Here is a 16,024-nt window from a genome sequence, read left to right on the forward strand (position 1 = left end):
GGCAATACTATGAATGAACACAGTCAATAATTCTGGTCATATTTCATATGTAAAAGAACAATTGATTGCATCACCAAGCTGAATGCTCTCTGAATGTTGCATTGTTACATTGGCCATAGCTCCAAATTTGCTGCCAATTATTAAATGCTCAATGAAATGATTATTCTCTTTTGTTAAGTATGGTTAAATGATAGGAAATTTTACACCGTTTAGTCAGAACATATGAAGAAAGTGCCAACCTAAAATTACTCCAGCCAGTTTCACTGATTATTTCATAATTCATACTTAAACAGGCAAATATATACGTACTCAAATATCTGTTTTACTTAAATTTTAAACCAGCCACTTAAATATACATTAATTTGTTTTAATGATATGTAGCTTTTGCCAGTGCATATTACCTTCTAGCTATTGGATAACCTTAAACTAAAGATGCTTTTACACCTAATTATGCTCATCTACATCTAAAGGCTGGACTGAATCTTCCTAATTCAGCCCATTAACAAATGTTATAAAAAATGAGTTTATAATACAAATTTGATTTATGAGATTAATGAATGATTTCTTTCATTTTGTCACATATTATTGGATAATGTTTTGAATTGAGACAAAAGCATGCTAGTAAATCAATAAAAATTTACTTTTTATTTATCAAGTCAAATAACCGTAACGGTTAATGACGATCTGATATGAGTCACAATATGCTCCTGAAAATGGCACAACTATTCTTAAGAATAACAAACATCATCATATTGATTACAAAATAAATATAAAGGGCTACACTCTCATCTGGCTAAACGCTGAAACAGAAGAGCTGATGGATGATGTTTATTGGTTGCATTCCTGGTAGTTGTTTTTTTAAGGAGGGTGTGCAAAAGCTCTTCTTAAGAAAATTCAGTAATAATTTATTACGTTTTTTTCTTATAATAATTCAAATTTTGGTAACAGAATAATTTTTTAGTAAAAATTTTCCACATCAACTCCATAAATGTTAATTTGGTTTAAATTATTTCATTAATTTTGTAGGAAAGATATCAGAGAACTATGATGGGTGACAACTCCTTTCTTCATACTAAGCATTAATCTAATCTAGAAAATGACTTAATGACTTTTTAGAGTCACAATGACATGTTCAGAAAATCCACTGATAAATTTCTACTGACCACTACTTTTTCCATAAACAAGATACAGCTCTGTACTTCAGATTTATCAGGATATATTTTTAAAGTATACCCACACATTTTAAAAATGCATTACTTATGAATAATTAACCACAATCACTCTGTATACTGGCAAAAAAAGGAGTTGCATCTGAAAATTAATATCAATATAACACACTCTGCATAACAGCATTTCCCTAACTAAAGATCAAGAGGTAATGTAGGTATTTGAACATGTATAACACAATGGACAAAGATAAGAGAGAAAGATATTAGAAAAGTTTGATAAGAACAGAATAAGAAAAGGAAACTGAGGTCGTAAATTATTGGCAACCAAATGGACCTAGAAAGAGGAGATTTAGGTAATAAAAATAGATAAAAAAGGAAATCTTAAAATAAAACAATTTATAATTTTTTTAAATTATTTTATTCAAATAATAAGGTATTGAAATACATCAACATTTAATTTTAAATAACAATTAATAAAAAACCAGATAAAAGTTTTAAATTGTCCAATAATAATAAATCATACTCTTAAATAAAATTATTTACACAGCATAGCTGCTCTGTTTTGATGATAAAAATTATTAAAATTTTAAAATTCTATTCATTTTACATACTAGTAAGAAAACTATATGAGAAAGTCAGAAAATATATGTAGTATATAAACTGAGATGATCTTGGTTGAGTTTAGAGTTTGATCACTTGTATTAACACTTATCAAGCTCAACCATGTCTTTGTTCTGCAGTAGGAAATTCACATTGGTCCTGTCCAAAAAAAAGAAAGATATGCAATCAGTTATTTGGTTTTCATAGATAAAAAAACTTAGTTTGAAATTGTTTATGATCTTAACACAATATTTGTGTAGCATATGTGAAAATGTCATGAATTTTGTTACGATAAAATAAATAAGTTAGACAATGGAAGTGGATCTAAAGAGAGGTTAACTAAGAGTATTGAAACTAGTGTAAGGTTGAAGTTTTTAGAAACTAAATAAATACTTAAAATAAATAAACTATGTCAATAAAAACACTAGTCAACACAAAATTTGTGTCTTAACATGTTACACAACTTTTCTCATTGAAATTTTGGTTCCGATTTCAAATATGCTATTGAAATTGCATTATCATGAAACGGTTTTATGTAAATCATAAATTTGTAAATGTTTTTTGTAATACTCATTTTGATCAACTTCTGATTACAATTATGAATAGTTTCTGTATTTTTACTTTTAAACAAAATGCATAAATGCTTAATAAATAAATAAATATATACACTGTATCATGAGAAGTAGAAACATACAAACATGTCTGTATGATGATATCATACAGATATCTGTTGATGCCTACTTCAGAGCTTAAAATCTTATTCAGTGAAGCTTCACTTGTCTAAATCTGTGTTTTGTTTTAACAGAGTTATTACTGTTTTGTTATATTTTCATCAACTCTTTATTTTACAAAAGTGATTTTTCTCATTTTTATTTGCCACAACATGGCTTCTGCAAAAGTTTGTGGATCTTCAAATCAACCAGACAGTTTTTATTACGTCTGTGGTAAATTATGCCTAAATCTCAAAGAAAGACTATTTCTGAATTGATAAAAACAGCTTATAAATTTTATTTTAGTTGTGCACTCGGGGATCAAAATTAAATCTCGACGCCTCGTGTTACTTGCATATTGTGCTCAGTAACTCTAACTGAATGTTTCAAGGGGAAACAACAAGCTATGCCGTTTGCTGTACCGATAGTTTGGCATGAACCTAAGTACCACTTCGGTGACTGCTACTTTTGTATGACAGATATATTTGGATTTCATTCAAAAGTAGAAAGTTCATAAAATATCCAAATTAATTCTCTTCACCGCAGCAGATCCAAACGAAACCCTCGCCTGCGCCGTGCCTCCGAAGTTGGGCTCTGCTGCGATACGGAATCCATATCGCGGCAGTCCCGAGCGAGTCTCGGAACCATTGGGAGTCGTCACGGTCCCGGTACTGCTCGCTGATCAGCACCAAATCGGCCTCCCTGTCTCTGGCTAGCTTCAGCAGCAAGTCATCAGCTAGCCGGCTCCTGTTAAGGTTGGCCTGTATTATGTTCAACATTTTAACGGGGCCTTCTCTTCGCCTGCTCCAGGGCTGCCCGGAAGACCTGACACTCCCTTGTTCCAGGTGCGTGAGCCAGCTGCGAAGCGTTCATCCCTTTTTCTTGGCAGAGCATGAACCGAGGGGGGGGGCAGAACACTTCTTAGCTTTGTGCTCCCCTAACCCGCACTTATGGCAGAGCCCCTTCTCTCAGGCCCCTTACATCCATGAGCCAGATGCCCATACCCATGGCACCTGAAACACCGTGGGACCTGTGCCCTGGGTCTGATTTGACAGTACAACCAGCCAATCCCCGACGGGGAGTCTTATTCTTTAAGACTTTGGGGGTTGGCGTCCCCACGGGCCTAGCCTCTGCAGCTATTCTTCCCACTATACAGTGAGCTGCAGAACACTTTACATTATACACATATACTACACCAAGAACACTACATAAATTACAACATACACACTTACACAACAAGTGAAGTGAAGTGAAGTGACGATTTTTAGCTGTTACCTCACCCCAAATGATTCGATAGCGGACTTTCGCCGGAAAGTTGACGCGCTGGAGGATGTTATCCTCGCTGCCTCTGGTGAGATGGTGGTAGCTGGGGACTTCAACTCCAGAGCGGTAGACTGGGGTATGGCGCATACCAACTCCAGAGGGAAATACATTCTGGACATGGCGGCACGTACTGGACTCGTGATTCTCAATACAGGGAACACGACGACGTTCCGCCGCCCAGGATATTTGGAAACCATTCCTGATATTTCCCTCGCTTCCGAAGAGCTGGTCACGCTCGTTCAGGACTGGAGAGTTCTCGAGGATTATACCGGTAGCGACCACCAATACATCTCATTTAGAGTCCTAAATGGTACACGAGAGCGTCCGGGGCCCCCACGGCTAGTGAAAAGATATAACGTCAACAAAATCGACGAGAATAAATTCAACAGAAAGATCTCCTCAGGGGTGGTAGCCCCTGAAAACTTCATCAACGGGGGGGGGGGGGGCGCTGGCGCTGAAGCCGTAGTTGCTACGACCATGCGGCTGATCGCTTCTGCATGCGACGCTTCCATGCCCTACGGGGGGCCGAGGCACCAGAAGCGACCCGTGTACTGGTGGATACCGGAGATTGCGGGGTTGCGCCGAGAGTGTCTTCGACTAAGACGGGTGGCGCAACGTGCGAGGAATCGCATAGACGCGAACGCAAGGTCAGCTGAGTATAAGACGGCAAAGAAGCGGCTCCGTCTAGCCATCAACGTGAACAAGGCACGCTGCTGAAGAGAACTGACGGAGACCGTGGATGCAGACCCTTGGGGGCTAGGTTACAGGATAGTAACTCGGTGATTGGGGGTCTCGCGGTCACCAGCTCCACTAGACGAACACCATACATACATTATATTATGTATATAACATTATTAATTATAACTTATATTATTAATATACTTCTTTATTTTTTACCTTGTACAAATAATAATAATAATAATAAAACGGAAAAAAATCATAATAATTATGATTATTTTTTTTCGTTATGGTCTCTTTGGACCGCGTTGAACCTTTTGCACAACAGATGCCTTCTTGAAATCTACAAACGTCACTACGGTGTTATTATTATTATTATTATTATTATTACCCGTGAGAGGTTTCCTGTCCACCATCGGACGCGTCCCCAGTTGACAGATAGGGGAACGCTCGGCAGATATGCCGGGTAGGGGAGAAATAAAGTACTCCCCGCGGACCAAAACAGGAACAAAATCCAGGCAACGTCTGTCTCAGAGTGAGCTTTGATTGGGATTTATAATATTTAAATTAAATGTGTAAATACAATACGCCTACAATACATAAAACTATACCCGAATAGTTGTTCAGGTTTGACTGCTAAATGTTTTTAGTAGTCCCGACCCGACGTCACGGACAGGAGTCCCGAAAAGAGCCCAGCAGAGATGCACCGTGAAGGGCAGCCATTAAAGAAGTGGATGAAGATCTTCTTATCCATTCCTAAAAACACTTACAATTAAATCAGCAATTGCGACTCCCTCCAGAGAAGGGGGCGCATTGCTCCCTCTAAAAAGTTAGTGCCCCGTTGTGGCGTATTCCTGCTAGCCTATGAATCGTTAGCACCAAAAGGCCTTCAGTGGACGGTCTGAAGAGGAATCACGTCGGGAGGACAGGTTTCAAAAGCCTAGCCTCCCGCGGTCGGACCATAAAATGGGTTCGAGAACGCTGGTAAAAACGGATTGGAATGCTAATAAATCCGTCCTTAAAATATAAAATAATACACAACTTAAAATTTAGACCCGTCACTAAAAATAAACCCTTAAACAAGCCCGATTATAGAATCATACAGCAGCAAGGGACACTGTCCAAGTTCTGCGATTCGTAGGGAGAATTTGTGAAAATCCCGCCACCTTTGCATTCCATAATAGCTACTGAAAAAAAAATTGCCACTGATGCTTTTATCATTATTTTTTATAAGTAGCTATTATTTTGATCAAATAACTTACTTTCTTTTTGTACCCAGTACAATACACAGTAACATATATATTCCTGCCGAAAAGTTCTTTATAACTGTATTTAGAATTGTATTATTTTTAAATTTTATATAATTAATAGAATAACAAAAATGACCGTGTCCGTGATCTCAATTCTCATGCTTCTTTATAATCTTCCTCCTAGACAATTTCTTGTACGATAACAAAAGTGAAAAATATATAGGTCATTTATTTACATGATTTGTTCAGAGATTACTTGTCACGGGTATTAGGATGTCTACCTTTACGTATAACATATTGTTTTCTCTCTCCAACGTAATTATTCTTTAGTATGATCAGATTTTTGTCTCTCCATTCTTATTTTTAAGTCTTTTGTCTTTTCGTGGCTTTCAAAATTTCTATGTAATTCGTTGAACTCTCTCTTCATAATTTCTAACTTCCATCGTGACATTTCAGGATTCCCTTTGTAAATTTGTGAAAGTCTAGATATTACTTGGGCTGTTCTCTTTTTCGTCGCAAAAAATTAAAGGGGAAGCACTTTTTCCACATGTGTCTAATCTAATTAATCTTATAATCTATAAGATTTATATATATATATATTTAAACTATACGTATCTGTATTTACGAAGTCCTTAAATCGATCAATATATACATATATATATATATATACATTAGAAAAATGACTAGCTGAGCTGAAGATTTTTATGAAAAGACGCGTTCGACCTTTTCAAAAACTAATGACGTATTACTCACTCTCTTTCTCACAGCTGATCATATTTGCAACAGCCAAAAAACTTGAGTCATTGGTATTAACCCAAACTAGGATAGGTAAAAGGATAGGATAGATAGGGTAGGAGTCAGGTTAAAAAGGCAGGACAAGTTTAAATTAAAGTATAGGTATTTGTAACAAAGGGGGGAGGGGGGTGGAATGTTTTTCTTATGGATGGGTATTCCCTTTTAGGGAAGGGTGATGATTTTCTCAACTTATACCTCTGAATCGTTCTGACCATCTGTACGATGTCAAGGATGCTGCACTATTGATCAGATTTTGTAAGAAAGTAGTGAGTATACGCCGTATGTTTATTTTTTCAATAACGATTTAAGTTATAACGATATACAGCGAGAGAATGAGATAAGAGTACTTAAGATCAGGAGCCGTCGTTCGTCTGTACTTGTGCGGATGGGCGACGGTGATGAAGCACAGGGTCCCTGGACCCTAAAGGCACCTCCTCCTGTGCCCGCGCAATGCTTAAACTGTAGGACCGACCCCGGAGGAGAATAGGTGAGATATGAGTTTTAGTCGGTATGGTGCGGGTACACATAGGCTCTTAACATCTAGCCGAACCCGTGCAAGTCCGACACTCCCCCATTTATGGGGGGTGCGTAAATGGCATTTCTCAAAAAAAAAAAAAAAAAAGGATGTGTTTCATTACAAAACATCTATTTTCTAGACTCTTCAATCGTGTAGTTGTAACGGTTATGAAACCAAATTATTTTTTATATATATTGATACAAGTTATTTGTCTCCGGTTGAAAACTAGTCTAATAAACAAAATCGTCGTAGAAAATAGATATTTTGTTAGTTTAGTTATTAGTAGTAATTCTATGTTATTAGTTTTATTTATATGATTGTTTATTAATTTTGTTTAATTATGTTGAAAAAATAAATAAAACAAAAACGTAATCGAATGTTTTTATATAGGGCTATTGGGAAGAGATTTCACTCGTGAAAAAAAATCATAACACGCCAGCTACCTCCAAGGTAGTATGGAAACGTATCAAAAACCTTGAAGAAATAATTATATACAAGCCATTCCTTGAATGCTTTGACTTACATTCAGCTTATTAGTATTAAAACAATAATTAATGCACTTAATTTGCAGTCTATATTACATAAACTGTCGTCAATTTGGATTCAGACATTTCCATAAATATCATGTGACTGAACGCTATAATATTTTTGAGATAGCTTAAGTAAATATCTTAATTTTATTTAAATATAATTAATTTCTATTTTGTAGTAGTATTTTTTGGGTTTTTGTGGATTCAGACAACATAATGAGCTGAAGACATTGATACAATTACATCATGAACAATATCATATTATTATTGTTTTAGTGTTATCATTATCATATTTTTAATGACTTTGACTTTTGTCATTAAAGTCAAATTGTAGCTATAATGTAGCAAGATAACAGTCAGGATGAAACCAAAAGAGTAAAGAAAGACCAATAAGTCGTTATTAATCTTAAAGAGGGTACAGAGCAGAGAAGATATAAAAGGAAATGGTAACTATCAAAAATTCAAAATTTTTTTGACAATAGAAAAGAAAACAATGAGAGTAGATATGATGTAAGGATCCTGCTTCAAAGCAGATAAGTATATGATGATAATGGTATATAACTTAAAATAACTATCATTTATTTACAGAAAATTTAAGTTAATACATATGAGCATAATTTACAAGTCTGTGATCTTTTAGCATTATTATACAAAAAATATTTTTAAAAATGGTAAGTTGCACAATTTTCTTGGCTTTGTTGGAAAAGTTAGGCCAGTATTTATTCTATTGAGATTTTATTTTTTTCTGAAAATGAAGAGTGTTGTAAGTTTATTTTTTAAAGATACAGTATATTTCTAAAGCTAGTAAATTTTTAGGTACGAGAACCTTGGTGACCTTGAAAAAGGAAAAAAATTAGTTTGTTTTCTACCACTGAATGAAATTGACTATATACATAACCAAAGTGATATGCTAATGTAATGAAATCATAGAATTAAATATGAGACTCATGGGTCCTGGCTCCCTTGACTCTTTGTAACTGAAATTAAATGGTGTCAATGTCAGAAATCATTGTGCCAAATTTCATCCAAGTCAGTGGCCACTAAGACCAAAAATTACTATTAAGTCAGATAATTAAAATTTGATTAAAGCTAAAAAATATTCTTTTTACAAAAATACAGTTTATAAAGAAAAATACTTTTGTACTTTTATAAATTTTTAAACTTTTATAATAGTATTATAAAAGTAATTTTATGTTTATAAAATTTCAATGAGTTTTTTGAATTAAAAAAAAGACACATTAATAGATAAATCATATATTTTTAAAATATGCATTATATTATTACACAAGTGGATTCAACTTTTGTTTTATATTTATATATTATGTTTTTATACGTTAATTCACATTATAAATGCTATAATAAAGGCCCAATAGAAAAAAAATTATAATTTGTGAAACATGTTTTTAGTTTCACTCAGAAAAAGAAAGAAAATCATTGTAAATTCATTTTAATATAAATATGCTCTATCACAATTTGGAATCCAATTTAATTCTAACAGCTTTGATTCTATTTCAATATTATTTGGAGAATAGGAAAGCACTACATCAGCAGCATAAAGCACATGAGACTGTGGGCTTTCTCCAATTCCGCCAGATGAATTTTTTTTTAACTGCAGCTTCAAACATTTCCCTGAACATTTAAAATATTTATTCTTCAACTAATTTCCATTTAACCGATGGATATTGCTTTTCAAATTGTTTTATAAAATCACTACACAACAATCGATGCAACAGTGTACTTTTTCCATAATTCATAACCGTAAAATGTTTTTCATAGACATCAAAATCATTTAAATCAAATGATTTATTTGCAAATGAAGAAAGAAATTTTCATGTGTGTATGCTTCTAATGGTTTTACAGATTTTAAAAGAATAACATAATGGATATCAAATTTTACTATGCCAGAAACTTCAACAACTTCTGTGTAGAATAGAATAGGATTACATATATATTTTTGATCAATTTTTGGGCCACTATTTGATAGTCTAATAATAAAATTTACAATATCAGTAATATATGTATCTAATCCTCTTGCAAGGTTCCAGGGCTTGCATATCCAATGATTATCTAACAATTTATCTTTTTTCCATTGAAAACAACTAATAAATTGTGGTAATTTAGTATTTAAGTTAAAAGTTTCTGGTAACCAGGATGGTAAAATTTCTACTGTCTCATCATATTTTGCTTCACCTTTACAAACGCCTGCAAATGATAGCTAATAAATTTTTTACATTAACCACAAATTTATATGGAAACTGATTTACATATTTCTGAGGATGAGTTATACTTAACTCATTGAAGTGACTTGTGTACCAAAGAAATACTGGCTTCTTTCTCATCATTTACTATCTGATATCTTTTATCTGTTAAGTAATTATTAATAAATTCAGTCAGAGTAAACTTTTATCCTGAAAGGCGTATTTCTTATTATTTATTTTTGTTACAATTACCATACATACCATTTTATGCATATCTTTGTCATACGTTAATGATGCAAGACGTTACAGTGTCATCAACTAATTTCTTCCACTGGATTTTGTTTTGACAGATATTTGCAGTTTTTGTTAAGTTGTACTGCATGTTTCATGTCTTCTTGGATATTGTCTGACCACTGTCCACTGTCCATTGTCGCCCTCTTGATCTCTTTCCAATGCCAATACTGTTGTATACTTGGCTATTGTTATTATCCATTCTTTAAAATTGACCGAACCAGTGAAGATGGCTGCAGAAACCCAGTGTAGTAGGTGGCACTTCATTAGCTTCTATTCACACATTCTTGTTTACGTAATACTGCCACAATTTTATTTTCATTATTTTCTGTAAGCACCATGAGGCAAAACTGATGACATTTCTTTGTTCTTGTTTTTTGAGCCTCCAAATTTCAGACCCAAATTTTCAGTAGAGGATGCTTGTTTTTCCACACTGTACGTGGAAAAACAATAACTTTACAAGTGATTATGCTGTTAACACCATTTTTCAATTTATTTTTTTGTCATAAGAAAAATGTTCTAGTTTTTATCGGGGTACCTTCTAATTTTACACTGCAATTTATGTCAGGCAATTTTTTATTCTATCTTTTCACTACCGTAGTCAGTTTCCTCTGCATTAATTCTCAAACCAAGAAGCTTAGTTTTTTCAGAATTGTATCCAATATATGCTGAAGTGACGCCTTCATCTTTTGCAAAAATGACATCATCTACTTATCCCACACTTTTGTCTGCTATCCTACACCTCTAATGCATGCATTGTTTGTTTTACCAAAACATCTATGGTGGTTAAAAATCTTTCTTGAATCATTCAAGTATTGCAACTATTAATGGTGTTTGATGTAGTAATTGTTGGATTGTAAACTAAGTGTAACCATGTTTATTAACTTGTACAAATACATTATATTGTCCGATGATAGCCGTTGAAAGTATTTGGATAAATTACAAATGTACTCTTATAGATGAAATTGCATTTGATTTGAATATACACAACATGACTATAATAATTGAACATGTTAAAGAATTGCTTTCTTTTTCCTGTTTAGCCTCCGGTAAGTACCGTTCAGATAATACTTCAGAGGATGATATGTATGAGTGTAAATGAAGTGTAGTCTCAGTTCGACCATTCCTGAGATGTGTGGTTAATTGAAACCTATTATTTTCAATGCCTTTTAACCTGATTGGTATCCACAATCTAGTAATCAAATCTGTGTAAAAATAACTGGCTTTAGTAGGACTTGAATGCTGGAACTCTCGACTTCCAAATCAGCTGATTTGGGAAGACGCGTTCACCACTAGACCAACCCGGTGGATTATGTTAAAGAATTCCTATGTACGAATAAATTAACGTAACACGTTGCTGTAATGAGTGGAGAAAGCCAACTAAACTAAGTGATCATAGAGGCAGACTGCCCTAGTGGTAAGTAAGAAAACAAACGCTTTTAACTGCCATCACCTTAGCAAGATTCTAAAGTCTTATTATAATTCTTAACATAACTACCTGTCAAAATTGTAGATTTTATAGAGTATAGGATGTTACACATAAATACATTTGACTTAACATAAGTTAAACTTAGATAACAAACTTAAGGACGTAATCAATCTTGATATTTAGCCATAAAAAATAATTTTGTCAGAAAATTTTTTTCATTGATTTTTATATTTTTTTATGATCTTAATGTTGTAGTAAGATTAATTTTTTAAATTATACCATTTAAAAGGCAAAAAAAAAATTACTAATCAGCGACAGTCAAAAAATCTGGGGAAAAAACAGTAAAAAACAGATTTTTGAAACTTATATTGCTCTTCTCTAAGATAAGAGAGCTGGTTCAATCAGGAACCATTTTACAGATTGTTTCTTTCTGAATTAGTTATATTCAGCCACTGTGCTACATAGTTAGTTTACAGTATTGGATGGCAAAAGTTACCAAACATAATATTGTTTTTGTGTTAAAAATTGCAAAATTTCTAGTCTTACTGCGAATGTTACAGTGTTTTCTGGTTTCATTAACTATTTTAAAAGTATATTGTGTAATTCATGGTCTTTTCTTTCTAATTTGTGGTCAGTTATTAATGCAATCATGGTAGTAATTCTAAAAGTTAGTCAATTAGGTTATGTTTGGTAGGCATGTTTTCTTTTTTGTTTCTGGTTTTTTGTTTTCAGATGTGCGACTGTCAACCACAATTACTAACTAAATATTCGTTATTAGTTTATTAATAAATTATTTAGTTATACATCTAATCATAGTAGTAGTTACTCTTTCATTATGGGTAAAAAACAGTCAATCAAAAAAAAAATAAAAGAATACTTATAATTCTGAGAAAAATAAGGCTAAATTGGCTATTCAAAAATGGTGGAACTTGCAAAATCAGTCCAGTCAATTGTTCCTATTAGCGTTGGTCCTTGTAAAAGTGAGGTTAGCAAGTCAGCTATTGAAAAAACTGAGATAAAGTCAGACATTGTGCATGAGTAATTAAAGAAAGATTGGGCTTAGTGTAAAACTTTGTTGTTCAGAATAAACATTGTGAAGAATTTGAGTCCTGCTCATTTACTTCTCTGAAAATTGAAAATTCAGGTGTCTGATGGCAAACAGATGAGTAACACATGCATTTTTGTCGATTAGGAGAGGCCACAGTGATGTAGAGAAATTCTGTCAAATAATTAACATGAATCCCACTTCCACCAAACTTTTCACAAACAATCATGTGTTATTTATTCAGCTTGTAAATCTAATTCGATCCAATCTTTGTCCCGAGCTCACCAGCTTGTTAGAGATTATTATAAACAACTCAATCGATCACTAACAGGAATGAAACTTTATATATTGATGTTAGCTATGATGGTACATGGCATAAGAGGGCATACATGAAATTATGGAGTTGGATGTGTAATTAGTGTTGACACAGGCTTGGCAATAGACTATTCTGTAGTAACAAAATGTGTCAGAGTTGTGTCGTAACTGAAAACCAGTTAGAAGAAAACAGCCCTGAGTTTTTCTTCTGGTATAAGGGGCACCAGCTTGAATGTAGCCAAAATTATGATGGGTCATCCCCAGAGATGGAAACAATCGCTTCTGAGATTCTGTGGAAGCCATCTCTTTTCTATAAGTTACAATACTCCACTGTTGTTGGCAATGCTGACTCCAGTGTTTTTTCTCATCTTCAGTTTGAATGTGTATGGTAGCAAAACTAAATTAAAAAATAGGAATGTAAACCAAGGAGCCAAAAATCTGGGTTCAGCACTGAGAAAATTAGGTGGTTAAAACCTATGGGAACTTAAAAGAAAGCACTAATATTAAATTAAAAATATATTATAAAAATGCAATTTAAGCAAATATCGATAAGAACGTTGAGTCAATGAAACAACAAAATAATTCCTACCTTACACCACTGCCTTTCCACTGACCAAGAACCAAAGCACACCGTGTCCTGTAGGCACTAAGAAGTGGTTTTTCTACCAGAGAGCCTTGGCTAATGGTGAAAGACCTGAAGTCATAATGGCAATATCCACACACCACTCAACACAATAGTTTTAAGATATGTTGCCTCAATATATTAAAGATTAGCTGATCCTTCATTATTGGAACAGTGTACCCAAGGGTGCATACAAAGTATCAATGAAAATTTGCGTAGGTGTATTTGGGGCATTTGTAACAAATCTAAAAATGTATCCAAAAAATTAGTAGAGATAAGCAATAGTCAATGACTTCAATTTTGGAAATATTGCCATAATTAAATCCATGAAGAAGTCTGGTCTATCACCTGATAGAAACACAGTCGCTGTAGGAAGAGAGAGATAGTTAATAGAAGCTGAGGATAAAACAACCAAGATCTTCTGAGTACCATAAAAGGAGTAGAATATTGACGTTTAAAAATCTGAAGGAGGAAGAAAAGAAAAAAGAAGTAGAAGGTGTAACATATAAAACAGAAAAATTTTAAAGGATATTGCTGGGCGAGTTCTATATTTTTCATTGTATTCTTCAATGTTTGTTTTCCTAAAATTATTATTTATCGTGTTTCAAAAGATATCATAACTTTGTTCGTTTAAATAATAAACAAATGAATTTTTTTTCAATATACCCAGGAAAATGTGCTCTACAAAGTATAGTATTGATATTCCATTCCGAAATATACAAGTTTAAAAATAAAATCTAGAATTTAGTAACATGGGTACTAGTTTTCATTTTTTATATATATATATTTTTTTAATACAGATAGTAGGACTTAAAAATTCATTCTAGTTTGTTGTGTTGTACATTAATTTATCCCCTACATTTAAAAAAAAATCCAAGTCATTAGACCTCACAGAAGTAAAGACATATCTTTAGATCATATGTTCTAAAATTATAACTGATTTTTCCAAACCCACCCCAAAAATAAGAGTTTGTTGTTGAAATTTTTGTTTTTTCTGGTGAATAATATGCTGGTATAAGTAGGAATTATTTAACCAAGTTACCAAGGTTACAGATGTTCTGCATTGAAGAAAATTTTTTTTTTAATTTGGGTTGATTACTGCCTGAAATTATTTAGTGTTGGGCACGAAACCAGACTTAAGTTTTGCCCTAAATATTGCATCTAGAGCACAGAGCCAACCAACAAAGACCCAATTTAATCTGGTAAAGCATTTTTAGTTATCTGAAATCTAATCCTGAAGATGGCATTAGATATAATAAAACAATCAGTAGAGAGAGTGAAGCATACATTAATGCTAATTTTGTTGGCGACAAAATCACTAGAAAATTGACTAGTGGAACTCTACTTAAATGCTGAACTGGACCAGTGGTGGAGAAAAGTAAATTACAAAACTGTTTATTACCTTCTTATATTGAAGCTAAGGTGTTTCTGCAACCGAGGCAGCCAAATGGTTGGTTTGGCTTGACATTTTGTTAAAGGAAGTTGGTGCACTTTATGTCAATTCCAAACCAACTCTCTTAATAGACAATCAAAGGACCATTAAACTTAATAAACCAATGTTCCATGATCAATCAAAGCATATTGAAACTAGATATCATTATGTGAGGAAGATGATGAAAGAAGGAAGAAATGTTAATGAGTACGTTCCATCTGAAAAACAAGCAGTAGATATATTTACAAAAGGATTTTCATCTGGTGTACTTACAGAATGAACTCCCATGGGTATGAAAAATTCAATGTGAACTACAGACTTCTGAGAGCTTGAATTAAGAACATTGGAGGGGGGAATGTCAAGGAGTATTAATAATAATTTATGTCCACTGTCTATAAGTTTTATACATTTGTTTTATATGTTTAATTTTTGTAAATAAACATATTCCATAAATTCTTATTTTTGTGAGATCCTATTTAATTTCAGAGACTGTTTAAGAATCGATAGTTTGCGATATCATTAAGTATTAGTTGGTTGTGGAGATGTTTTCTTCAGTTGTTAAACGTTTTTGTTCCTTTGTTAAATGCCACAATAAAATAGTTTTTTGTAACCGATCTCATTGTGTATTTTATGAGTTTTACTTCACAAATTCATTATTTAATTAGTATATACATTTCTACGGTTCACTTTTCTACACTCGGCCCCACAACAGTATTTAAAGTACAGTTTCACTAGTCAATTTTCTAGTCTTTTTGTTATAAGTTTTACATGACAAATCCATTATTTATTTAGAGCAAATGGCCAGGCATGCCTTGATGGAGGTTATGTCTACAAATAACAACTCTCTCAAATTTGAACAGTGAGAATGCAAGAACAAGAAGAATCATCAGATGAAAATGTAATTCCTCACACAGAAACAACAAAGAATAATGAAGATAGATACAATTTAAGGAACCAGGGACAAATAAAGACACTTTCCAGGTATCAGGACAAGGAATATCTTTTTCTTCTCCGTGAAATACTTACAACTTATCAAGAGGCTATTCAGAGTTCTAGAAGTTCTGAATGGAAGAATGAAAGAACATGACTCTGCCATGTTTGATTGTGAAAAAAATTTATT

General features: G+C 33.3%; 1 protein-coding gene and 1 pseudogene across 2 annotated transcripts in view; both read right to left on the minus strand.

The window, feature by feature from the left end:
• Positions 1-1,564: 1,564 nt before the first annotated feature.
• Positions 1,565-16,024, minus strand: part of LOC142327690 (folylpolyglutamate synthase, mitochondrial-like) — a 48,351-nt gene continuing 33,891 nt past the window's right edge. For both annotated transcript variants that reach the window (XM_075370940.1, XM_075370938.1), the window contains one exon: positions 1,565-1,928. In XM_075370940.1, coding sequence (XP_075227055.1) covers positions 1,871-1,928 — 58 coding nt within the window. In that variant the 3' untranslated portion in view covers positions 1,565-1,870. The remainder of the gene's footprint in view (positions 1,929-16,024) is intronic.
• LOC142327828 (tubulin--tyrosine ligase-like protein 12 pseudogene) lies at positions 8,871-9,975 on the minus strand (annotated as a pseudogene).

This window comes from Lycorma delicatula, chromosome 7 (assembly GCF_047948215.1).
Source record: "Lycorma delicatula isolate Av1 chromosome 7, ASM4794821v1, whole genome shotgun sequence".
NCBI classification, from domain to species: Eukaryota; Metazoa; Arthropoda; class Insecta; order Hemiptera; family Fulgoridae; genus Lycorma; species Lycorma delicatula.